The following is a 27,013-nucleotide window of genomic DNA, read 5'->3' as shown; positions in this document are numbered from 1 at the left end:
GTTTTCTCATCAATGGTGCCTGTGGAGTTGGTGACTGAAACTTAATTCTTTTCTCTCTTCCGATTCGAATTTCAGGTTCTTTTGCCTTGAAATTTGTTCGAACGCCATTTGGTTCTGGGTATGCAGCATTGCTGCACTGAACCACAGCGTTTAATGTTATTTTTTCAAAATTCCCAGGCCAGACTACGTTATTTTGCTCTTGGGAATTAAATAAAAAAGTGAAATGGAGTCGTTTTGGTTATACAAAGCAGCATTGATGAAATGAGGCAGAACCTTTGTTATGCCATTGGAGAGCATGATAGTCAACAACGACAGCAAGGCTACAAGTACCATCGTCCAGCCATCTGAGAATAACCTATATTTTTTAGCGCCTTCCACTTAAAACATTTTGCTTCCAATGCAATAAACCTGCAAAAACTCTTATGGGTTTTTATTTTTTTTCAATTTCCCTAATGGGTTTTTTATGTTTTTCAATTTCTTTTATGGGTTTTTGAGGTTTTCAATTTTGCTTCTTACTTGTGCTTGTTAGTATGCTTTATTCCTTGATGGGTTCCTTTTGAATTTTTCTTTGAGATTAAATCTTTAAATTTCATCATTTTGTGTGTTGAATCTTTAAGTTTTAGAGTTTAGAATTGTACCCGGATATTGTGCTTATCTGTGATTGTTATGGACCATCCAACTTTAAATGGAATTCTTGATTACATCAATAGTTTTAAGTATTCCTGATTACATGAAGGAGGAAGGAAGGTGAGAATGGATGTTTGAACGCCTTCCCAAAATCCTCGTGTCAAAATCTCGGGAATTCCACGGTTCAATCCGCCATGAAGGGCGGCCAAAAAACTTGAAATTTGAGCGGGTCCTGTTCGTGTCACTGAGAGCAGTGGAACGATGGTTGTGGCGACAGTGCTTGTCGCCGGAGTTCATCGTAAAGTCACCTAGGAAACTCGCCCAGGAAACGGGTCGAGGCAGACGGTAGGGGAAAGAGGGAAGGTTGGGGAGACGGGAAGGGTAAGGGTAATGGGTTGGTAGGGTGGGTCCACAATTTTTTATGAAAATATTAAAATAATTTTATTTTTATTTTTTAATATATTTAATTAATTTTTTAATTCAGTTAGGCTAAGAAGTGGTCCCTGCCTTAAGCCATGTCAGCATTTAACAGAAAAACTAACAGAGGTCTGACATTGCGACAAATTGGTAAGTTGAGGTATGATATTGTAACTTTTAAAACATAAAGTATGAGTTTGTGATTCAACCTATAGTTGAGGTAGTTTTGTGTAATTTACCCTATTTATAAATATGTTACATAATAAATAACAACACATACATATATTTTATAATATATAATATATCTATATAACATATTTTTATTTTTACATGTCATATATACAATATAGTTAATTCAAGGAAAAATTACACTTAGAGTATACTTATAATAACTAAATTATATATTGAAACAACACTTTTTAAACATTTCAATGAGAGATAAAAGTTAATACATGTGAAAATGACATCATTGTCTTTTTTTCTCTAGAGTGTAAGTTACAAAATTACCCCTTATAATGAAAAAGTCTTTTTCACACTTATATCTCTTCAACCATTGTTCATTTGTCTCTCTTTCTTTCTTCAAGAAATATTGGTTTCATTTAATTATTCAATTTAATTATTCAAATGAATGAATGAACTTGTGGATCTACGACCTCTACCCAGTTTACCATCTCATTCCCATTCCTAGTTGGACAATTAAAGTTCCCATCTGGTTTTAATTATTTGTTAGATAGGTATAATTCCCTTCTTTATTCCCTTTTCAAGTTCTATGTGCCTTGAAATTGGATTGAAGGATGTTCTTACTGCTTTATAGTATATGATATTCAAATCAAACACAATTTATCACAGATAACCTTCCATTGACCAATTTAAGATGAGTTTCAAATCAAACAAATTCTGAATTAGAAGACCTGGGCTATGCCTTGCTTCTTTGCCCCAAAATTCTACTGTTTTATTTCAACCTCTGTTAACGAAAAAAATTATATCACAAATTAGAATTTGTAAAAGGAAAAAAATAATACAAGAATTGGATTTTGCAAACGTAAAATTTATCGAACACACCCACGACTTAATAAACCAAAAGATGAATTAGTGAAATTTTGCAAACATTGTCATTTATCGAATACGGGTTGAACTAATTCTGCAAAAATGGTCGAAGATGGATAATGATTCTGCAAAAACGATCGAGGACAGGTTGAACTGATTCTAAAAAAGTTGTTGATGATGGGATGAACTGATTCTGCAAAAATGTTGAACTGATTCTACAAAAAATGGTTGAGGACAGGTTAAACTAATTCAGCAAAAATGGTTGAGGATGGGTTGAACTGCATTGAACTGATTCTGCAAAAACGGTTGAGGACGGGTTGAACTAATTCAACAAAAATGGTAAAGGATGGGTTGAACTGCGGACGAGTTGAACTGATTCTACAAAAACGGTCGAGGACAGGTTGAACTGATTCGCCAAAAATGGTCAATGATGGGTTGAACTGCAGGAGGACAGTTGAACTGATTCTGCAAAAATGGTCAATAACAGGTTTAACTGATTCTGCAAAAACGGTCAAAGAGAGGTTGAACTGATTTTGTAAAAATGGTCGACGACGGGTTAAACTGATTTTGCAAAAATGGTCGAGGACAGATTGAATTGAATTGATTCTACAAAAATAGTCGATGGTCGATGAATGATTGAATTGATTCTGCAAAAATGATCGATGATGGATTGAATTAATTCTAGTAATAAATTATACAAACTGATTCTGCAGAAATAATCGAGGATGAGTTGAGCTTATGACACATTAATTTTGTTGGAGTTGTGAGCGCTAAGTTCTATTAACAGCCCTAAAGCCTTAGGGGTGTGGCTGATAATTGAAAACATTGTTTCTATGTTTTTGGGCTGGGTTTTAGTTGTTTTTATGTTTTTGTCTCTCCTTAACATGTTTAAAAACTAGTGGAGTTCTTTAAAATATATTAAAAGTTTTTGTCAATATATATAAAGCTCCCTTAATTCAATCCATTTACACACACACACACACAATATTGTAAATTCAATTAATTTAAATGATAGATAGTAAATTTACTTAAATACACCTAGGTCGCCTAACCCGCTAGGTGTTAGGTCTCAACTCACCATCCAATTAGCGCCTAGCATTTTTTTAAAACCTTGGTATTAAGTAGTGAATGTTTTAATTGTTAAATTTTTGTTAAAAATACAAATATCAAAATATAACAGTTAAAACAATGGAGTATCCCATACTAAAGACCACCCAAGGATTTTGGTTATTTTGCTCCTACTTAGGTAAATAGTCATACTAACTTTTATTTGTTAATGAAATAATTCACCATCTCACACTATCTCGACAATATCATGTGGTCCCCACAACCACCACTACCCCTACTAGTAGAATTACTTTATTGACCATCTTTCTCCCATTTACTTCCATTCCTACCTCTCTCTTAATTTCCTCTCTTCTACAACTTTGCTGTGAGATTTTCATTGTGATTTTTTTGCTTCTTTTCATTGGGATGCTCGTGTGAAAAAAACCTAGATTAGTGGGAGACATAAGCATTACCCTTTCCTTTTTAGAAAAAACAGAGAGGCATGAATTTCTTTTCTGATAAGAAAGCTGGACAGAAAGTCTTGCATCCAATGACTTTGCGAATAAGAGGAGGTAAAGAAAGATAACGCGCCCCAACAAGGAAGCTTCCTGGAAACTTGTCATGGTCAGTCTTCCACTTTTATTGTGGAAAATCCTTGTCCTTTCACTTTGTAATGGTAGTACTAGTACATATATATAGGGATTTCCTTGTTGCTTCTTTGAAGGAGATTCACTTGCACGGAAGCATTACACTGGTGTGGCTCAAATTGATCCCCGCCTCAGCATCGTATTTTAACTTTATGGTGTGACAATACCTAATATGTCGATTACACCCTGTTTCATATGAAAAAAGTGCGAGTAAGTATTACTAATTGTTTAACCATTTCTCATCTATAGCTTCTCTGGTTTTTTTTTTGGGACCATTACCATTTGTTTTTTATATGGAAATTTTACGGTACTCAGGAGTATGAAATACTCTAAATGTTTTAACTATTAAATCTTTATTTAAATATGCAAATATCAAAATATAATAATTATAACCCTTAAATATCATATATTATGGAGCATCCTAAATTGTCGTATTAACTTTTCTTTGTCAATGAAATAATTCACCATTTGACACTATTTCCGACACTAAACCACCAGTACCAGTAGAATTACTCTGATGTGCATCTCTCTTCTATTTATTTCCATTCCTACCTATCTCTCAATTTCCTCTCTTCCTACAACTTTGTTGTGAGAATTTTTAGTGTGATTTTTCTGCTTCTTGCCTTGCCTATTTTCACTTCTCTCTGCATGTGTAAATTTGTATTGATCCTGTATTTTATTTTTCTAGTATTTTCTCCGAGTCCTTAATATCTTTTGCTTAATATACATTTTCAATTACCAAAAGAAGATTTAAAGTTGGGTAGTTTTATTCACATCCCATTATTGAATATATTTCACATACTTAAAGCATCTCACATTTACTTTTCCAATTAAAATTGATCTTGACGGACCTCCACGTACTTTCCCATTATACTGTCAAACACCATACTCCTTATATATACCCCACATTTTCTACATACACACCACACAATCCAAATCCTACACCCACACTATCCACATCGAAGGTGCAGCCTCAATGTTAGATGTAGAGGCGTCGCCTTGTGAACGATCCTATTTAAGTACACAAAAATTGATAAATTTGGATAACTAACCAAAAATTGGTAACCATCGACTGGAATCTTCACAGATTTAGCTGTTAAACGAAACAAAGAATTTTATTATCTTTGAATAACATGAATTTTATTACCGTCGAATAACAAAAACTTGCTGCAATCGATTTTGTAATTTGTAATTGCATGAAACAATTCATTTTGTGAATGAGGATTTTATTTCAATGGGTGGGTTTTACTGTCTTAGCAATGATAATGGAAAGAAGGAATTATTTTTGGGTTTTTTTATTAACACCTCGTACATTCTTGAATACATCCCACATAAAAATTTATTATTAAATGACTCATGTATCTTAATATGAAATGACTATTTAGGCACTATAAAATTTTAAAAGAAATTACCCACACAAAAAATATTTACTGATATGAAAATTTTCCCCTGTTGAAGATACACTTTTTATTTGCACCCACATATTGTTGGATACACCCCACATAAATTTAGAGGCTTTTAGATCCAAGTCCAAAAACATAAAGTGTTTTTTAGAGTGAGTCCAGTTATTTAATTATATGTTTTTATTTCTTTTATACTCATTTTATATTTTCTCAAAAATATTAAAAATCAATTAAAATCTTCTAATATTATGCATTTTCCAACTCCAAAAAATATATTTAATATCTTATAACAAAAAAAAAAAAAGGCTAATAGAATAACATAAATTTATTTGCAAAACATTCTACCCTAACTCAAGTAACAAATATATGAATGTGTATATTATACATATACGTGAGATATGAAATCTAATTAAAAGGTAGAAAAAAACATAACATACCTACAAGCAAGACACATTAATCTGTGACAGGTTAATTATAAAAAAAGAATCTGTTATATAGGTAGATAAATATGATTAACCTTTGATATAGGTTGATTATAAAAATTAAAATAAAATCTATAAATAGGGTTTAAAGCAAGAGGAAGAACGAGAAATAACAAAAATATAAATAAAAAGAAATAAGCAAAGAGATAATTGGGAAGAAATTTGATTTTTATAATAAATCTTATCATTGAATAGATAACTATTGATAATTAAATAATTAAATATACCAAATTGGAGTTATTTTAATAAATTGGACTATTATTAGCTCAAAAAATTAGACTTATATCAAGTTTCCCCTAAAATTTATTATTAAACAAATTATATAACATGGTATGAAACGACTATTTAAGCCTCCAAAGATGTTAAAAAAGAAAATTACTTTTTAATACACGCGAAATCATTTTCGATGTGTATTCAGATTGAATGTTTATTGTCTGCGATATATTTTTTTAAACTCTATACCCTTACCCTGTATTTGAATGACTAAACGCAGCATGCTTGTGAAAAATGTATTATTCCTTCCAGTTATTGAAAAAATGGACAACTTAAGTCGAAATATATGTTGTGAAAGTGAAGTAGATGATGCTGCTTTAGTTGATCAATATATAGCAGAATTGAGGCGCAAAATGTAGAAAAGTTCCGATATGGGGGTGTATTTTAAAGTATGTGGTGTAAGGGTAGTATGGAAAAGTAGATGAGGTGTATTTTTTTCTTTTTGAAGAAATGGTATTATCTATAATAAAGGGAAGGGGGATGAGTTAGCTTCACAATGAGCTAACAATAATGTGGTTCAAATTCGTATTTGACCAGAATCGAACTACTTACAAGTGAAGATGAATATCACTAGACCGTAGTACTAATCGGCAATACATGAGGTGTATCAAGACAAACTTTAAATAAAAAACTAGATGTGGTGCATTTAGCATGAGATGTATTCAACATTATATGGAGTGTGAATAAAACAACCCTTAGTTTTCCATAACTAGTCAAAGAAGCACTGACTAAACCATTTAGGTTCCATAACCAATTAAAAAACTATTTTCGTTGATAAGTAAAAATCTCCACTCACCAGCCTTTGGTTGCATATAAAAGGCCTTAATTTGCATGAAATCATTAAAACAATAAAAAAATTATAAAATCATATCTCATGTGAAGCTTCTAAAACATTGATTTCATATTCCATTCTTCAAAAATATTTTTTTTTTCAATCAATGTGTTTCTATATATATATATATATATATTTTTATAAATTAGAGTTTTGATATAGGTCCAATTTTTTGAGCCAATAGTAGAAATAGTCCAATTTATTAAAATAAGTCCAATTCCTTAAATCTTATTATTTTATTATCTCTTAAATGATAAGATTTATTATAAAAATCAAATTTCTTCCTAATTATCTCTTTGATTATTTATTTATTTTTGTTCTTTCTTGTTCTTTATCCCGTTTTAAACCCCATTTATAGATTTTTTTTTATTTTTATAATCAACCTATATCACAGGTTAATTATATTTATTTACCTATATGATAGATTCTTTTTTATAATCAAGTAAGATTCATGTGTCTTGCTTGTAGATATATTATGTTTTTTTCTACCTTTTAGTTAAGATTCATATCTTACTTATAGGTATGATATACATTCATATATTTGTTACTTGAGTTAGGGTAGAATGATTTGCAAATAGATTTATGTTAATATATATATATATATATATATTTTTTTTTGTTATAAGATATTAATTATATTTATTGGGGTTGAAAATTCATAATATTAGAAGATTTTAATTGATTTTTAATATTTTTAGAAAATATAAAATGAGCATTAAAAAAATAAATACATATAATTAGGTAATTGGACTCACTCCTAAAAACCATCTATGTTTTTGGATTTGGATCTAAAAGCCCCTTAATTTTATTCAAAAAAAAAGTGATTGGGGTATATTTAGAAGTTCTATTGGAAAAAAAAAAAAAAAAAAAAAAAAAGACTTACGAGGCCTAAATAATCATTGCATATTAGGGTGTATAAGTCATTCAATAAAAAATTTAATGCCGGATGTATTCAACAATATATGAGGTGCTAAAAAAGCCTTTAAAGTTTCTATTTTCTTTTCCCTGCTCATTTTTGTTTTATTTGTTCATTGACTACTGGTTCTTTTTTTTTTTTTTTTTTTTGCAGAACTCATTTTCCGGTAACTGAAAATGATTCAACAACTTAAACTGAGTTATCAAGGACTGTAAGATCAAATCGAATTGTCAAATACGTGTTGGCATTGAGTCAAATATCAGACCACAGTGAGTCCATGTAACATTTATGAATAAAAGATGCATCTAAAAGAAAATTTAAAGTTTTAGATTTTTTTTTAAATTTTAAAACATTGATCTTCTATCTTTTTACTTGTTCATTCAGTTACCGTTTGCAGTACCCGATTTACAGCAACTGTTTTTTTTTTTTCTGATGGCATTGAGCGCCCAAAGAGCTACTGCATCTCTTCTTTCGAATGAATCAGCTCCTCGATGGAAGTATGATGTGTTTTTGAGTTTTAGGGGTGTAGACACCCGCAAGGGTTTTGTATCCCATTTATACCATGAATTGTGCAAGTGCCAAGGGATTACTACTTTCTTTGACGATCGAGAGCTTGAAGGAGGAACAAGTATTTCCCTTGAGCTCCTGAGTGCGATCAAAGAATCGCATATTGCAATTGTTGTCCTCTCACCAAACTATGCCTCTTCTAAATGGTGCTTGAACGAACTTACAACCATTCTTCAATTCATGGAAGCCAGGAACTCAGTTCTGCCGGTCTTTTACGAGACGGATCCATCTGACGTTGGAAATCAACGGGGATGTTTTGCCAAAGCCTTCTTGGAGCATGAAGAAAAGTTGATCAGTATCGAAGATAAAAAGAAGGTGGTCCAATGGAAAGCTGATCTAAAAAGAGTGTCCAAAATTCGTGGTTGGCATTCGAAGGAATCTAAGTAAGCATGCATGGACAACTTTAATTTCCTATGTCTTAGTAGAGTCAAACTTGAATTCTTCGTTTATGCTTTTTTGATTGGTTATTTTATACCATGTAGGGGTGAAAGTGAGCTCATAGAAAAAATCGTCAACAGCGTGTGGAGGAAAGTGCAAGCTACATTCACGCTATTAGATTCCTCAAGGAAGTTAGTCGGAACTGATTCTGCACTCAAGCAACTAAGTTTGTTGTTAGCTCATGATGCAGATGATGTTCGATTTATTGGGATAGCTGGGATGGGTGGCATAGGCAAGACTACTCTTGCCGAGCTAGTTTATGATAAAACCTTCCACCATTTTGATGTTCATTGCTTTCTTCGCAACGTTAGAGAGGTTTCTAAAGCAGACCCTACCCTAATTGGTCTTCAAAAAACACTTCTTTTACCGATGTTGAAAGAAAAGATTCGGGACCAACAATGTGGAATCAAGTACACCGAGAAGTGCTTATGCAACAAAAAGGTTCTTCTTGTACTTGATGATGTGGATCACATAAGCCAGCTACAAGTACTAGCTAGAAAGAAAGATTGGTTTGGCATGGGAAGTAGAATTATCATTACAACTAGAAATGAACGTCTGCTAGTCCAGCATGACATAACATTATGTCATAATGTCAAGGTGTTAAATGATGATGAAGCTCTTGCACTGTTTAGTCAAAATGCCTTTAAGAAAAATCTGCCTGAGGATGGGTTTTTGGAACTGTCTAAGTATTTCATTAATTATGCTGGAGGCCTCCCATTAGCTCTTGAAACTTTGGGGTCAGCTTTGTTTAAGAGAGGGCTAGATGCTTGGAATAGTGTACGGGATAATCTATCAAAAATTCCTAATCCAGCAATTTTTGATAAACTTAAAATAAGTTTTGACGGACTAGAAGAGATGGAGAAGAGAATTTTTCTCGATGTTGCATGTTTCCACAAAGGGAAGTACATGAAGCGAGTAATTGAAACACTAGATAATTCTTTTGGAATTTCTAGTAGTATTCTAATAGATTCGCTAATTGAGAAATCTCTCCTCTATCAAGATCACCTAAAACGTATGTGGATGCATGATTTGATACAAGAAATGGCATGGACAATTATTGGTCACGAGTCTAAAGAGCCTAGTCTGCGCAGTAGGTTGTGGCTTTACAATGACATTTACCATATATTCATGACGAATACGGTAAGATTTTTTTTTTTTTTTTTTTTTTTTTGAACATACGATATCATTTACACTAACAGGGAGAAGGTGGGAATACGGTAAGAAGTTAAATACCAAGTTTGGATGAAGATATAATTTTATTTGACACTATGTTAGACTTGAATGCGAAATTAATTTGTCTTTTTTTCTTTGTTGTTAGGGAACGGGGGCGATTGAAGCCATATCCTTATGCCAACTCAAAGTAGAAGAGGTACGCCAATGGAATTGCGAAGCCTTCTCTAAGATGGATGGACTGAGGTTTTTGGAATTCGATAATTTGATTTTTTCTTCAGGCCCCAAATTTCTTCCATGTTCCTTGAGAATTATAAATTGGAGTTTCTATCCTTCTAAGTCTCTTCCAACCAACTTTCAACCACATTTGCTTACTCAACTTAAGATGCGTAAGAGCAAACTTGTTCGACTATGGGAGGGGAAAAAGGTTAGTATTGAATAAATGCTATTTCATTTACAAAATAACTATATATTATTTATTTATTTATTTATTGTTTTGAATAAACTTTAAGGTTGTAGAAGCTAAATATATGATTTGAACCTTATTGGTGTTGTACAGGACTTGCCCAACTTGAAATATATTGATCTTAGCTACTCCAATAAATTAATGAGTACTCCGGATTTCAGTGGTATTCCAAATCTTGAGAAGTTGATTCTTTGTGATTGTAAGAATTTAGTTAAGATTCACCCGTCTATTGGAGTCCTCAAAAAACTTGAAGTTTTGTACCTTCATGGCTGTGAAAGCATAAATAGCCTCCCAAGTAAGGTTGAAATGGATTCTCTTGAGACTTTCAATCTTGATGGCTGCTCAAATGTGAAAAAGATTCCAGAATTTGGGGAGCAGATGAAGAATTTGTCCCTGATTTCCTTAAAAGGAACTGCGATCGAGAAAATACCTTCATCAATAGGACATCTGGTTGGCCTTAAGGGTTTGTATCTACGTAATTGCAAAAATCTCTTGAAGCTTCCAATGGCTATTTGTACTTTGAAGTCTCTTACATATCTCGATGTGATGGGATGCTCAAAACTTGACAAACTCCCAGGAGACATGGATCACTTAGAGGTGCTTGAATTGGGAGCCACTATGACCGAGCCGCTTGTAGGTATGAAAAATCTCAAACGTCTTGTGTTTGACAGATCGGATGCTAAAGTAACGTACGGATGGGGCCTTCTCCGCTTATTAGGACTCGAAAAGAGTCGTCCTGATCCTCTTTGTTGGGGTTTGGTATTGTCTTCTCTAAATCGTTTATGCTTTTTGAGAGAGTTATATCTAAGAAATTGTAAACTCTCTGAAGGAGACATCCCCGATGATATTGGCTGCTTGTCCTTTTTGGTAGAATTGATTCTCAGTGGAAATAATTTCGTGAGTCTACCTGAAAGCATTAGACACCTTTCTAAGCTCAAGTATCTTGATTTGGAGGGGTGCGAAAGCCTTCAAGAATTGCCACCTCTTCCATCTAGCAACGAATTATGTGTAAATGTGAAAAATTGTACTTCCTTAAAAAGGTTGTCAGATCCATCCAAGTTGAGTAGCAGAGACACCAATTTGTATGACTTTGACTTCACTTGCAAGAATTGCATTGCATTGGTTCAAGATGAAGGCTGGAATAATACAATACTCTCTAGGATTCGAAGAATTGCCACTCAGACCAAGGTGCTCTCTCTTTATCTCCCCCCCCCCTCTCTCTCCCTCTTTCTCTCCCTCCCTCCCTCCCTCTCTCTAAAATAGTTCTTTTGTTACAGGGACTGAATCTATATTTCGATAAACTGGACCCAGATGTTGTATGGCCTGGAAGTGAAATTCCAGAGTGGTTCAGTAATCAGAGTGTGGGACATTCAATAAATGTGGAGCTTCCACCACCATCATGTACCAACTGGCTGGGGATTGCCTTTTGTGTTGTTTTTCAAGATCCTAAGCAAAAATTGGCTAATCTAGCTACCCTTTGTCATTATGATTATTTCAATATTCAGTTTTTAGGGGATTGCCTTCTGCGATGGGATTGTAAAATAGGGTCTCTTGAGTCAGAACACATTTGGATATTTTATTTTTCTTGTGAAAATTGTCACCAGGAACAGTTCGTATTCGAAACTTGCTTTTATGATATTGAAGGGGGAAAACAAAAAGCAGACTTCAATAGTGTGAAGAAGTGTGGGGCTCGTTTGGTGTACAAACAAGATTTGAAAGAGCTCAACCAAACATTGAAAATCCTGAAGCGAACACATGAATATCGTGACGAGACAGCTTCAAATGGGCCTGAAAGTGCTAGATGCAACGTCATAGAACAAATCCGCAAAAGCATTGTTATTAGTCACTATCTTATAATAAATGCAAGTAAATCACATCGATTTATCCCATCAGCTTAATTGTATTTAAAAATATATTTTGCTTTGAACTATAAGATGGCTATATTTATTGAAAGGCGAGGGCAATGAATGTTTATGCATAGACAATTTTGCAATTTATTTGGGCATTAGCTAGATTGATTTAGTATTTGATATTGAGCTTGTAATATGGACCATTGTATCATAATCCATGTGAACCCTAAGTGTCAAAGCTCATATCATCGGTAAGCATCTCATAAGATGACTTATTTGGATGGTTAAGAGTATATATCATGCTGACCAGTCTCTTACCAACCATCGTTGTGTGAAAGAAGAAATATCATTTCATCTTAAATTCTCTCCGTAATTCTCTGCTGTTCCCGGAAAATCCAAAATCCAAAAGCCAAAAATCCAATCCCAAATTCTTCTTCCTTACAAAATATAAAATACGATACAATAGTCTAGCACTAACAAAGAAAAATATGCTTAATTTCTCATTGCAATAGTTTTTCATTTCTTAATTTCATTTCCGTTCACTGTAAAGTCAGTTGCATCATAAGCTTGGGAAGAATTGGCAAAGCCGGACTTGAAGTGGTATGAATACTATCCCAGCGCCGTGGAGTTGGCCTCCATGTTTCTTCCTGGTACAAGGATGAACCACAAGGTTCATTTCCTGAAAACACCATTAACGTTAACACCAGGGAGCTTAATTCAAATTTTTGTAGAAAGGAAGAATTGACGTGTTTCAGTCTGTCTTTGTAACTAATGGAAACTGGTGTGCAGTCCAGAAACGGCAATAATTTTTTTTGTTCAGTTTCCAAAGGCCCCTTCCGCAAAAACCAGACAAACCCGTAAATCAGTATTCATCTTGTTAGTGAATTTGAGGACATGCCAATCCTATCTAGCTGCTGTACCAGGTAAGGAGACGATTGTTTCAAATACTACTTAGGCTTCACATTACATACGAAACCCATATTAATTGCACACTTATGACTTTAACTCCGAAACACTTTCTTCGATGTTGATGGACATGGGAAGTGCTTGTTGGAGAATGAGTAGTTTGAATAAAGCTCAATTTCTGGAAAAACACTGTTGCCTCGATCTGCAGTCATCTGCTGTTGTACGTGATGATATTTCATTTTTTTTTTTTTAGCTACAACATCAAGTTAACAAATAACAAATTCAAAAGGAACTTCATTCAATCTTTCGAACATCATCTAAAGTATCAAGTCCATCAGCTAATGTAAAAATGCTTTTGTAACGAATGGAAACTTAAATCATTATGCATTTTGTTTGTGAGTTAGAACATGTCAATCCTATCTTGGCGGCTCTACCAGGTAAGGGGACGTGAATCCTGCTCTTGATCATTCAATGTATCGCCATCGTCATATAGGATTCAAATACTGTTTAGGCTTCACATTTGATATGACAATTAAAAACCCATATCAATCTGCGGCAGCCTACAGCATGAAGTTTAACTCAATCTTTCGAACATCATTTGAATTAATAAGTCCATTAGCTATAATAACAAAATGCTTGAGACAATGCCAATCATGATTAAACAGACAAGGAAAAGTTCTGCTAAACACTCTGAGCGTTTAATTTCTATACGACATCAAACACAATTTCGGACTACAAAATCTACAAATTAACTGAAGCAATTGAATAGGATTCCCCAAGATCCCCAGTCAACAAAAAACTCCTAATTTCTCTGTTACGAACTGCACTGAAATCCTACTCTTAAATTGAAGTTGATCTATTACGAGCTACTAATCCTTGCCAAAGTGGCTCTTCGGAGTCAAATATTGTACATCATCATGTTCAAGACTTGGCCGAACACCACAACAAAGCGGGATTTCTTCACATTCATCGGGATAAACAGGGCGAAGGCTTACCCTTGGTTTTCTTGGTGGCAGCAGAGGAAGAGGCGTTTCCCCTTTAAGAATCCTTGCAGCCTCCTCCACTGTTGGCCTCTTCCCGTAGTTTGGGTGCACACAAGCAAGTCCAGTCATCAGCATCCTCTCCATCTCTACCATATCAAACTTCCCCATCAACGTCAGATCAGCAGCTTCAATCAGTTTCCCCTTTTCCCACATGCTCCAAACCCAATCAACAACCACTGTTCCATCATCCTCCACCGGCTTTCTTCCCGTTGCCACCTCTAACACCACCACACCAAAGCTGTAAACATCAGTTTTAACAGTTGGAACACCTGAATAAACATATTCTGGAGCAAGATATCCCATTGTACCGGCTGGTATAGTTGCTTCTCTTGCAATGATTGAACTATGCTCATACACTTCTGCTAGACCAAAATCCCCTAGTTTGGCGTTAAAATCTGCATTGAGCATTATGTTGCAAGTTTTAACATCTCTGTGAATTATTTGCCTCTCACACTCCTCGTGAAGATATGCAAGAGCAGAAGCGACTCCAAGAACTATATTAAGTCTTTGCTTCCAGGACAGAACAACTGCTGAATTGAAGCTTTTGTGAAGAACTTTGTTGAGGCTTCCATTGGGCATGTACTCGTACACCAGGACCAACTCATTACCCTCACAGCACCACCCATGAAGCTGGATCAGATTCTTGTGCCGCAAACAACCCACCATAGTTGCAAACTCCGTAGAAAAAGGATTACGCAGACTACTGATCCCATCACCCCTCTCAAACCTTTTCACAGCCACTTCTCCACCAGAGGACAGAGACCCTTTATAAACCTTAGCTGATGCCCCTTCCCCGACAACCCTGTGTCGGTTAAACCCCATTGTTGCCGATCTTATCTCTGCAAGAGACAAACTCGTCGGAACTTTATTCGCCTCAACTCTACAAGTTTTGCCCTCTCTGCTCCTTCTGGCAGTGACCCTTCTCTTTTTCACACACACAAAACAAATGACAAAAACAAATGCGATTATGGAGACAACAAACGCGGCTAAACCACCCAACCCAAGAGCCATCTCCACTATCTTTGTTTTTCTTTCATGGGAACGATTTTCCGGGCTGCTTTTGGTACTTGAATCTGCTGGTGAAGAGCACATGAAGCAGTCCCCTTCTTCAAAGGCATCTGTAGGATTCCCAGGTGGAAGAGACCCGAAAGTCTTGAATCTCCACCTGTAAACAACGTGAACTGAAGAGCCCTGCCCATTCGAGGCTGAGAAACCGACACGCATGAACTCCTTGAACTGGTTGGAGAGGTCAATCTGAGCAACAAGAAGAGGCGTTGGGGGCCTAGTTGACGAGTATCCGACCCAAACCCGAATCATCTTGACAGCATCTCTGTACTCAATCCAAGCAGTAATCTCCCTCCCACTTGTCAAATCAATACCTCTTGAAACAACATCAACACAGGCAACAGACACAACTGTGTTCAAATCAATACCAATGTGGTTCCCATTGATGTCACCAACCATAGGATCAAACCTAGTATCGAATTCCACAGCGAAGAACGATTCTTTCGACGCTGAGGATGGCTCCGGAAGTCCCATATACCCCCCTCTGGATGATCCCAGAGAATCAACATCGGGGGTGATCACAAACGCAATGCCATCTCCGGAAGAACACAATCGGGAACTTGGGGTGATTGAGAAAGAGAATCGGCACAAGAAAGAGGCAGTGGCGTTGGTTTTCGAGTCAAGAAACCGAATTGGGTAGGCGTAAAATGCTCTTCCAACCCCAGGAGAAGCAGAAGGGGAGGAGGAGGGGCAGGTGGTGAGTTCTTGAGTGAGACTAATCGCGGTGTTGGTGATGGAAGCGTCGCCGAAGAGGGTGAGGTTATTGTTCGTCGCAGGCAAGAACGGGACAGAAAGCGAAGGGAAACTGAGGTTGGAGACGAAAAAGAAAAGGACCCAGAAGAGAAATGGACGAGATGAATGCATTGCTGTAAACCCAAATGCAGAAACTTTCTCGGGAAAATGAAAGGCGTAAACTTTCTCGGGAAAATTACAAAGAAACAGTGGTCAAGTAGTACCAGGATTGTCTTCCCCTCTGGATTTCTGCGGATGCTTCTGTCAATCTTGATACTTGAAAGCTTCAACCAGTCGAATGAATGAGAGAGAGGGACTGGGAGACGGAGCGATTTGAGAGGGAAAATTGCTCCATTTGATTGATCGACGAAAACCCAATTTTAGGTCCCGAGTTAAGAGTTTGCTATGTTGCACGAGAACTGGGCCTGCTCGTTTGTGTGGTGGGTAGAACTTCGATGGAGTATTTTGGACCCGTTTGTTACACAGGATTAGGAGGGATTGCCTTGGATAAGACTTTTATCCTGTTTGGTAAGGGAACTGAAGCAGGGCACATGATTCAAAAGGACTATAAAGGTTACTTCTTGCTGTAAGTAGAATGAGACTTATGTTTTGATCACTGAAATATCTAGAATTGTGTATTGTCTTTGTCCCGTACGATTATTTTCCTTCTCTACGGTTGTAAGGTGGTACACAGGTCACTAAGGTTTTCATGTCTCTCATTGAACTAAGAGATAATGAGCCATGTGTTCAATTCATTTTTAATTCACACATTCCTGTCATTTTGTCATTTTGTTGTCTTCACGAATCAAAGTATAATAGACTGGCTATCTCAAATAACACTATCTGAGGGGCACGGTGGCTCATTTTATAATTTTATAGTGATCCGGTTAATTTATAATTCGTAGAAACTCAATGACCTAATTAATTGTTAAAACTCTGAAGACATTCAATTGTAGTGAGAAATTCCACTTTTAGTTTTGAAATACTGCTATTTGTGCCAAGTTGCATTAGTGTTTCTTGTTTGTAAATTTACCCAAATTTTTAGTAGGTTTCCCGGATGCGCTTAAAAAAAAAAAAGTTAAGAAAATTATTAAGTTGGCCATTTCACCTTATCCTTTATTTGTTTTTTTATTTTCAAATACTTTTTCTCCAGAATGACTAAATAAGGTGGTAAGGATCATCATCACTTGAAGATAGTGTCGTATCTATGGTTGCTCATTACAACACTTTAGCCAAAGGGCCCCTTTGTAATTTTGGTGCCAAATTTTGTGTCATTGAACCAAATTTTATAAATTTATACTCTTATGAAAATATATATAAATACATCGCCTTAATAATTTCGGTGCCCTCAATTTTTTTGGGCCTCGGACAGTCATTTTGCCTGCATTGGGCCCGGGCCGGGCCTGCAAAGGGGTTTCAACAGTAGAATCAGTTCTGTCATTAATAAAAGGGCACATCAAATTAGAAAAAATCAGTTCTATTTGATCTTAGCGAAAAAGTAAAGCTCTGTTTGATCCAACCCTGCCGATGTCACATACATAACAATTGAATTCTAGTGATCGTCAAAATTTAGATTTGATGAAGTTGATTCAAGTGGGTGGAAAAGGAAATTAAGAAAATCCATTAACAATTTCTGCAATGAAGGAAATCATTAGTGAAAGCAAGCCAAAGAGTTCCATTAAACTCCTATGACCGACTTATGTTGATTTACCAAAGTTGGGGGGGGATTACAACCCTAATTTGGTCAAAGTACGTACCCATACCATGTTGGGGGATTGCTATCCTAATTTTTTTTCATCCTCCATGAACGAAGTAAAATTTGGCGCTGACTGATGTTGGTTAGTGTTTTTGACATTCCCATGGTGTAGAGACTTTCCTTGTGAGTTAGGTTAAAAATTGACTCTAATATCTAAGAACTTCAGGCATATTGTAACTGGGAGTTAATTTTTCCGGCATTTAAGTTTATTCAAGTGTGTTTTTTGCTATAATTAATAGTTTTTTTAGGAAAAAAAATAGTTTTTTTTATATAAAAAGAAAAAATGACATTTGTGAAATTAGAGACTAAGTTTCGGCCATATATGATAAATTCTCAGCAAATTCTAGGACCGTTTGCTCCAAGACGCCAATGAAAGCCGAGTTAGGGTAAGTGTTATAATTTGTAAATTATGGGGGGTAATTTCGGCCTTTTGAAAGTTTCATTCAAACACCAACTGACCCAAGCTACCCTCTCACTAACGGTAATTAGGAACTCAATGGGCTCTCTTTTAACAGTAATTATAATTGGTACTACCATATGCCATACACACAGAGTGCGTGAATATTTTTAATTGACCCTAACCCAAATTTATTTTTAATTGATTAACAAATACTTTTTATTTTTTATTATTATTATTTTAAAAATATTAAATTAACATAATAAATAATAGTTTGATTTGACATATGAGATTGAGAATAAAATTTTAAAAAAATTGAAATGTCATATATGCTTTCAAATTTATATTTTATGTTTAAAATTTAAAATCTCATTTGGAGATGTTTTTAGATCAATTTCTTTTTTCCCTTTTTTCTTTTTTTTTTAATTTTATTTTTCCCACAAAATAAATTTTTTAATTTCCTGTTTTTTTATTTTATTATTATTATTTTTTTTAATAACAAACAAACGATATTATTCACATTAGGGGGAGGTGGGCTAAGCCTCACACTGCGTTAACTATAATAATGTTACTCATATTCGTTTTTTATGAGAATTGAATCTAAGACCTCTTACTTATAACTGATACCATTAGGCCGTAGTAATAAATGACTTTTAATTTCCTCTTTTGAATTTAAAAAATACAAAGCTCTTTGAGTTCTGCATTTTACTTCATTTTCACCTTTTTCATTTAGATTTTCCCTTTCATTGCTTTCACTATATCTTCTAAGTTACATATAACGGATACCACTAGTACTAAGTAGCTTCTAATTTCATCTTTTAAATTAAAAAAACAGTACAAAAGCTCTTTGAGATCTGATTTTACTCCGTTTTCACCTTTTTAATTTAGATTTTTCCTCTCATTGTTTTCCTTATATCTTCTAAGTTGTTCTATTTGAACCCAAAATGGACATTGGGCTTGCGTTGCGGTCCAAACCCGCGTAAAACCTTAGAGAACTTATTGGGTCTTTAATTTCAAGAGATGTGGATAGTAGCTCGGCCCAAGATTTAAATATTAATATGATGTGGCAGCTATGGGTGACAAACCTATAAGAATAATCAGACTAGGGCATGTTACTGAGAAGATGTTTCAGAAGGGAAATCACTTTTAGGGGCAAATACTCATCATTTCAAGGGGATCAAGTGGGAATTCACCCTCCGCTACAAGTTGCATCAACCACTTGGCAAAAAAAGGGATGCATCAAGGAGTTATAAGCTTAATTCATCGAGAATTAAACTATATAAAAGCGGCAGTAGGACCAGATGAGAAGGACATTCAAATCAACTCCCAAAAAAGGCTCCTAAAAGCTCTATCACGTTCTTTACATTCCTTTTGTAGACCAATTCATCTTTCCATTTTAGTTTTAGCTCTGCTGCATTCTTTTTGTGGTATCGATTTCAATTGTTATTGTTTTGAAGGTTTTACCTTGTAAACTGGAGAAGGTGTGCCCATCAAGGAACTAACAATGCCAGAAGACGTTGAAACATGCCTGAACCTTTAATATTTATGCATTGTTGTGGTAATTTCTGCCTTGAAATACCTTGCACTTCATTATAAGTTATTTCCAGCATTTACTTACCAGTATTTTAGTTTCCAAAGTTATCATTTAACGTTCTTTACATTTGCTTTACTTTGCTTCGGCTTAATAACTTCAACAAATCAAGCTTTTCCTTTGTTCTTAATTCATGTTAAAAGGGCATATTACACTAGCCAAAAGTCTGTGATCCCAAGGCAAAGAAAAGAACTTTTTGTGGACTTAACCCCTCTATAAACAATCCTTGATCGAAGAATTTCGGTAACTTAGGGCGCAAGTAACCAGTTTATTCTTGCCCGAATAACTTTTAGTTTGCTGGTTTTAGATAGCAATGGCACACTCAATGTCACACCTCAATCCTGACATATGTCCAGGATCGACACGTGACGATACCAAAAACTTGTACATCTAACATACCCCGTCTCCAGGATATAAGCAAAGCACAACTCAGGATTCGAATTGCGTAGTAATTTTTTTGTATACTTTATGGTTGCATTTATTCTCCTCGTTAGACTGTCTACGTACCCTAAATAGGATCAAGCCATTCGCAGTTCACCATTCACTATACTCGATACTTAACTTCGTAGCTTCTAATTGAAAAACATAGCATTCCTCCATCAAGCATTGGAACTCGACAAGCATGAATTTCTAAAGTCAAGACTACATCACACCCGCATGATATTCAAGATTTCCATTCCATCCATCATATAAATCATTATGTTTTCCACATAAAATCCCAATTCATAGCATGTAACATATCAAAGAATCAAAAAAGCACATTATCCTCTAGTCACATTGATCAACTAATCTAATCATATTAATAACAATCATATCCAACGTCATTCCACAATCATTCCAATTAATCAATTCCATGAATCAAGGAGGCACGATATTAACATTTAATTACGTTAATCAATCAACAAAATCATGTATCACCTCACAAAATTTAATAAAAGAAGTCTATACAATTCCCCACTTAGATTATAAATAATAACATGGTAAATCTAATTTATAAACATGATGTCTACTGTGAGAAATTACTATTCACTCGAATCTAAGGCCGGACTAACCTTATGGAAATGAGCAAGAGTAGCGATTCTAGACCTCTCAACGAAATCCAGCTAAAATAAGGTCGCCTATCGAAATATACCAAGTACAAGTAATCATCATCACCCCTAGTATGTATATGGTCCCCAATTACGGATATACCAAGCAAAACCATAGGCATAATTTAAATGTGTAGGTAGTGATCACCCATCGCGGATATACCAAGCATGATCATTCCTAACAGTCCTCTATCACGGATATACTAAGCAGGACTGTATCATATAGCTCTAGATAGTGATCACCTATCGCGGATATACCAAGCATGATCACCCCTAGAATGCGTATGGTCCCCCATTATGGATAAACCAACCAGATCAATAAGCATAATTTAACGTGTGGTCCCTTATCGTGAATATACCAAGCAGGACCACATCCTAACTCTAGGTAGTGATCACCTATCGCGGATATACCAATCATGATCACCCTTAGAATACGTATGGTCCCCCATTGCGAATAAACCAAGCAGGACCATAAGCATAGTCTAATTGTGCAGGTCGTGATCACCCATTGTGGATATACCAAACATGATCACCCCTGAAATACGTATGGTCCCCTATCGCCGATATATCAAGCAAGACCGTCCAAGTACCACTGTTATCTAGTGCAATCAGTTCAACACACAATTTATCCTTACCTCAATCCCTATGATTTACAAGGTGGGTACCTGCACTATCAACTTATCTTGACTAATAACTATCTTGTCATACAAGCATAAAAGTTCTACATAATACTTCTAATAAGATTCTAGGTTCACATCGTCATAAGATAATCATACACATCATTCATATCATCAAGAATTTAAATACACATATGCATGTCACAATAAGGTGTTCCAATCATGTAAACCGAGGCAAGCATTAACTGGAATAGCTCACTAACCAAGATAGACCCACTAGACTCTACTCAGTCTTTAGGAACATTTTGATCAAAGACAACCCAAGTAATTCAGTCAAGAAGAGCCGCACATCGGATTTCCAATCCTTAACTTCCTGAGAGTCTCATTATTCATCTAGAATAATATCCTAAAATTTCGGAATGATCCAACGGTCGGATCTCCACCAATTGCTAAAATTATATGGCAGCTGACATTTGGTTTTACAAACTTAGAAATTTAATTCGGGAAGATCCATATGTCGGATTCCCGATCTGTTAGTTCCTAATGTCCTCAAATATTATGTAAAATAACATATTACAGTTTGGTAATGATTTAACAGTTGGATCATCGTTCGCTACAATGGTCAAATGATCCTCCATAATGAAACTAGGTTCAAATGATAGAATTTCACTAATCGGGTGTCAAATATAGAACCAGGGTATCAAATATAGTTTAGAAGGATCAAGTGGTTCCTCGGGCCACACCTCGCTGCCACACGCCGCTACACATAGCGACCGACCACCCTAGCTCGCTGAAAAATTTACCTAACTCCAAAAATTACCAAATTTTATAGGCATGTAGATCTTAATGAGGGGAGTGATTTTCATACATGGGCCAAAGCCCAATCCGGTCAGGAAGTGGCTTGAAAACGCCTCAATCCGTTTGAAACCTTAGAAATTAATGTTCTCCAATTCGACAAATTCGCAACTCCACTCCCCCAAACCTATTTGGGCTTTGTTCCTAGCCTCAAGGAAAGTCTTTTAGTGGTGGTGGTCGAAAGGAATTCTTGTAAGAACAGCGGATTGCCACCTTGAAGCCTTCAGTCGTACCAACTCGGTCCCTTACAAATTTGAGGCTTTACCCAATCGAATTTGGGTGGAAATTGAAGAGGGGACATTGGTGAGTCTAGCGGTGGTGTTGGATAGCTTCAAATCGCCGGAAATCCGACGAAAACGGCAATGGAAAGTCGCCAGAAAATAGGTTAGAGTCGGATCGTGGTGGAGTGTCTAGTTTTGGGGGAAATCTTCTCCCTGGTTTGTTGTTTTCCCCTCTTCATCCTTTCCCTCCTTTTCTCATCATGTCATTGGCCCCTTTCTCCTTCCCTAGTCACAGCCACCCACGTGGCTTCTCCCTTCCATTCCATTCTCTTTCGCAACTCTATTTGCTCATCTGTTTTTTTTTTAACCAAATAATTAAATTATAATACTAACAAAATATAGTCACATAAGATCAAATAGATACAAAATATATGAATTTCTGGAGAAAGGATTTGACACTCAACATTTTCCTTAACTTGTTAGAAAGCCTGAGAGCCTGACAAAGGCTCCACATAGGCATCTTTCTGTTGGAATATAATGTTGTATGGTTGAGATCTTGCCATTTGTAATTAGATTGGGTGGTTTGTTAGATTAGATAGTTTGTTAAGAAGTATGTTAGAGTGACTAGTTCACTATAAATACATACACTTGTAATTACTCCATCATTAAGAAAACAATATAGAAATATGTTTTACCTTCCTACTTCTCTCTTTGTTCTCTGCTACTATCACTTTCTTCTAACTCTGGTTTATATTCTTTAATATTATCAATCGCCATTAAAGCTTGATTAGCTTCTTCGATCCTTTCTTTTGCTTCTGCTACACGAAATTCTTTCTTGTTCTGTCTTGTGGGTGTATCAAGATTACCCAATTCTTTATTCTTCACGTTGAAAGTTTGTGTACACCAGGTGTTTGAGTCTTTTCCTTAAATAGATTTCTCTACAATTTTCCGAAACGATAAATGCGAATCAACTTCAAATCTTGCAATCATCGATCACTGGATTGATTATATCCGTTTCCACGTCTGTTACTATGAAACTGGATGAGACCAACTATGTATAATGACATTTTCAGATGCAATTGATGCTTGAAGTCCATAGAATTATGGGGTTCATTGATAGATCAAATTTGTGTCCTGCTCAGTTTTCTTCTACTTCTTCAGGAGATTCAGGGGTAACATCTGGTATTTCATCTTCAAGAATTGAAACTGATGAGTATAAAGTTTGGAAAATGCATGACCATGCCTTGATGTTGTTACTTACTGCAACACTTTCTTCACGCTCTATTTCATGTGTGATTGGTAGCAAGAGTTCTCAAGAGATGTGGGTTCATCTTCAAAACTAGTTTTTCTTTTCAAGTACAAAAACCAGTATAATCAAATTATAGACTGATCTTTACAACATTAAGAAAGGATCAAATTCAATTTTTCCAGTATCTTCGAAGAATTAAAGAAGTAAGGGATGAACTTTTTATTCTTTGTGTTACATTTGTTGATGAAGACTTTGTGATCATTGCGTTGAATGGACTTCTTCTAAAATACAACACATTTAAATATGTAATCAGAGGGGCGTGAGAGTATCATTTCACTCAAGGGCTTTTGTGCACAATTGCTCGCTAAGGAAGCCATTGTGGATTGTACTTATGTCACATCCCAGTTTGGGCCTCTACCAAATCCCGGGCTCGACTCCATCGTAGCACGATATTGTTCGCTTTGGGCCCCTACCACACCCTCACGGTTTTGTTTCTGGGAACTCACACGAGAACTTTCAAGTGGGTCACCCATCCTAGAAATGCTCTTGCCTGAACTCGCTTAACTTCGGAATTCCGATGGAACCCGAAGCCAGTGAGCTCCCAAAAGGCCTCGTGCTAGGTAAAGATAGGAATATACATATAAGGCTTACAGGATCCTCACACCTGGGCGATGTAGGATCTTACAATCCATCCCCATTAGGGGCCCGACGTCCTCATCTGCACACTTTTAGCCAGGGATTGACTCTGATACCAAATTGTCACATCCCTGCCTGGGCCCCCACCACATCCCGGGCTTAACTCCACCGTAGCACAATATTGTCCGCTTTGGGCGCCTACCACACCCTTACGGTTTTGTTTCTGGGAACTCACATGAGAACTTCGCAGTGGGTCACCGATCTTGGGAATGCTCCCGCCCGAACTCGTTTAACTTCGGAGTTTCGATGGAACCTGAAGCCAGTGAGCTTCCAAAATGCCTCATGCTAGGTAGAGATGGGAATATACATATAAGGGTTACAAGATCCTCACACCTGGGCGATGTGGGATCGTACAACTCATGTGACACTCGTTATGTTTGCTATGGTAACTAAATTTCGTGAATGTGAGACAAAAGGTTCTTTCTTTCCTCTCTTTAGCTCTCAATTTCATGTTGGTTTCAATGGTGGTTATCATGCTCAATCTAATTTTACTTCATGCCAGTCAAGCTGTAGTAATAATGTTGATAGTTATAATGGAATTCTTGGCTCACCTCCATCTCCATATCCTAGTTCTCTACCACCTGAAATTACTACATGTCAAATTTGTTCACATAAGGATCATCTTGCTGTCCATTGTTACAAACTACCAACTCATCTATTACCCGTTATCAAACTTGCAGGATCAGCTTCAAGTTTATGATTCAATGGAGTCAATTAAAAAGGACTCTGTTATGGTAAATTCTTTCTCCTATTACCTTGAATCTTCCTTGCCACTTAATTCCACAACGGGGCTTCTATTAGAGCTTCAAAGCAAAACGATCGTGATAAAACAATTATAATGAAAACCGAGGAGCAAGCAGCTAGTTATGTTGGTGCAGAAAGTTCAAAAACTAGCAGATTAGCTAAATTACCAGCATCCTGTGAATCAACTTAGTTACTAGAAGTGCAAGGACTATCTGTACTGCATTTTTTGCATGTCAGACTCTTGAGCTACTGGCGAACTATTGTATGTTTCTTTGCACAATTCCAAGTTCAATTTTCGTGCAATTTTTCCAACTGAAATTTATTATTTTTTTGTGTACTTTTTTTTTTTATTTTGCTTTTTGAAAGTTTGGATCTGTTAATTAGACTTGAATGGTGGGCATTTTTTAAGCATGTGAAGTGTTTGAGGGATTAGGATTATGGAATTGAAGGGCAAAAAAAAGTTTTTTGAAGTAAAGTTTTTGAGAGTGAAGTGGTGGGTGATCTGGGTTTGTGCCATTAGGAAAGCGAAAATCTTTTAGCCTTTGAACTTTGTTGATTGGTCTCCTCCTTTAAGTTTTGTGGCCATAAAGATGTCGGTTACCAGGAAAGTTGTAGATATGACAAATGTTATGCTACGTTTTAGTAACGAGGGCATTCATCAATGGTTCATTATGTTAATTTTATTGATTTTGACTGTGTAAAGAAGTAGAAACTGGTGTCTAAGTCTGTGTAAAGAAGTAGAAACTGTGTAAACTGTGATGTACCATATTTCATTTTCATTTTGAAACTAATTCATTCTTTTCCGAAACTTATAAGAGATAACGAATTTAGTGAGTATATTCTCCTGGAAGATTATGCTACTTGATCTTTAGAGAAAACCACTTCAAACCCAATAGTTAAAAAAGAAAAAGAAAACCCAACTGACTTGATGATGGAGAAAGGATTTCACTAACTAAGAATCGATTAGGGCATGACAAGTGAATAGACGAGGGTTTTTTTCCCTTCAGTTGAGCTCTTTAAGTGTTTTTGCATAAAACTTAGAGTTATCAGGGTGTTTTGTTCTATGTTTGAATGAGGGAAAAACTTTAGACTTAATTGTTAAACATGCACTTCAAGAACACAATTGATGAACTACTAAAGCACTACAAAGTTACTACTAAAACACTACAGATGCAGTGGAAAGGCATGCAACACGGGACTTTCAAGGTTTCATTTGCAAGTTCTTTCAAATGTTTTGCATCAAGTCAATTTGAAGACTCTCTATCTATTTTTTTGTAGTGCGTTTCATTGTCCAAATGCAGTGTTTACCCTATTTTGGATGAGGGACCTTAAAAGTCCATGGAACTTAAGCTAAATTTGTTAGGAGTTCTTTACAACAACAAGATAGGGACTTGAAAATGACTAGATGCAATACGTTTAATAGAATTTTCAAATGTTCAAAATGTCTTTTTTAAAATCCCTTGTTTAGTGTCTTGTAATGCATTTCTAGTGCTTTAGAAGTAGATTTGCAGTGTTGAGTAGCTCAATGATGGTGTTATGTAGTACATTTTTAAAAACTGAGTCCAAATTTCCTGGTACTTTGAAAGTCTGCAACCAAACACAGGGTTAGTGTGTTTCTATGCAAATCACCATACTCAAAACTCCCATGTAATAACTCCAGAGTTTCGAGTGTTTAGAGATTACTTTTCTGTGAGCCTTGCTTTCCATTCTAAGCTATTATTTTCATTACTGTTTGTTAATCCATGCTTTATATTTCATATGCCTGCTCCTACAATGTTTATTGACCAGAATCAGAGTACTTTTAGTCTCTCTCTCATTCTCTCTCGGTTCTTTTTTTTTTTTCCATTAGAAACAAAGACTTAAAAAGTAAA

At 35.7% G+C, this 27,013-nt stretch overlaps 3 protein-coding genes across 3 annotated transcripts; 2 read left to right on the top strand and 1 right to left on the bottom strand.

The window, feature by feature from the left end:
* Nucleotides 1–7,618: 7,618 nt before the first annotated feature.
* Nucleotides 7,619–8,667, top strand: LOC125475705 (TMV resistance protein N-like). Its single transcript, XM_048580826.1, has one exon. The coding sequence runs from the start codon at nucleotides 8,124–8,126 to the stop codon at nucleotides 8,643–8,645; it is 522 nt and encodes a 173-aa protein (XP_048436783.1). The 5' UTR covers nucleotides 7,619–8,123; the 3' UTR covers nucleotides 8,646–8,667.
* An 84-nt stretch (nucleotides 8,668–8,751) lies between these two features.
* LOC103951183 (TMV resistance protein N-like) lies at nucleotides 8,752–12,230 on the top strand. The gene is made up of 5 exons (XM_009362493.3): nucleotides 8,752–9,836; nucleotides 9,896–9,913; nucleotides 10,015–10,293; nucleotides 10,426–11,520; nucleotides 11,610–12,230. Exons 1-5 carry the CDS (start codon nucleotides 8,916–8,918, stop codon nucleotides 12,228–12,230), a joined length of 2,934 nt encoding a protein of 977 aa, XP_009360768.2. The 5' UTR covers nucleotides 8,752–8,915.
* Nucleotides 12,231–13,710: 1,480 nt separating this feature from the next.
* LOC103951169 (L-type lectin-domain containing receptor kinase S.6) lies at nucleotides 13,711–16,369 on the bottom strand. Its single transcript, XM_009362482.3, has one exon. It carries the CDS (start codon nucleotides 16,058–16,060, stop codon nucleotides 13,958–13,960), a length of 2,103 nt encoding a protein of 700 aa, XP_009360757.2. The 5' UTR covers nucleotides 16,061–16,369; the 3' UTR covers nucleotides 13,711–13,957.
* Between the last annotated feature and the right edge of the window lie 10,644 nt (nucleotides 16,370–27,013).

This window comes from the organism of the source record quoted next, unplaced genomic scaffold, assembly GCF_019419815.1.
Source record: "Pyrus x bretschneideri cultivar Hongxiangsu unplaced genomic scaffold, Pyrus_bretschneideri_v1 Contig16, whole genome shotgun sequence".
Taxonomy (NCBI): Eukaryota; Viridiplantae; Streptophyta; class Magnoliopsida; order Rosales; family Rosaceae; genus Pyrus; species Pyrus x bretschneideri.
The sequence above is the reverse complement of the archived record's forward strand: the minus strand, read 5'-3'. Positions and strand labels throughout refer to the sequence as shown.

Coding starts and splice junctions, on each gene's coding strand:
- LOC125475705 (XM_048580826.1), top strand. CDS start 8,124: ATGGCATTGAGCGCCCAAAGAGCTACTGCATCTCTTCTTTCGAATGAA.
- LOC103951183 (XM_009362493.3), top strand. CDS start 8,916: ATGGGTGGCATAGGCAAGACTACTCTTGCCGAGCTAGTTTATGATAAA. Junction 10,294..10,425: donor GACTATGGGAGGGGAAAAAG/GTTAGTATTGAA, acceptor GGTGTTGTACAG/GACTTGCCCAACTTGAAATA. Junction 11,521..11,609: donor GAATTGCCACTCAGACCAAG/GTGCTCTCTCTT, acceptor CTTTTGTTACAG/GGACTGAATCTATATTTCGA.
- LOC103951169 (XM_009362482.3), bottom strand. CDS start 16,060: ATGCATTCATCTCGTCCATTTCTCTTCTGGGTCCTTTTCTTTTTCGTC.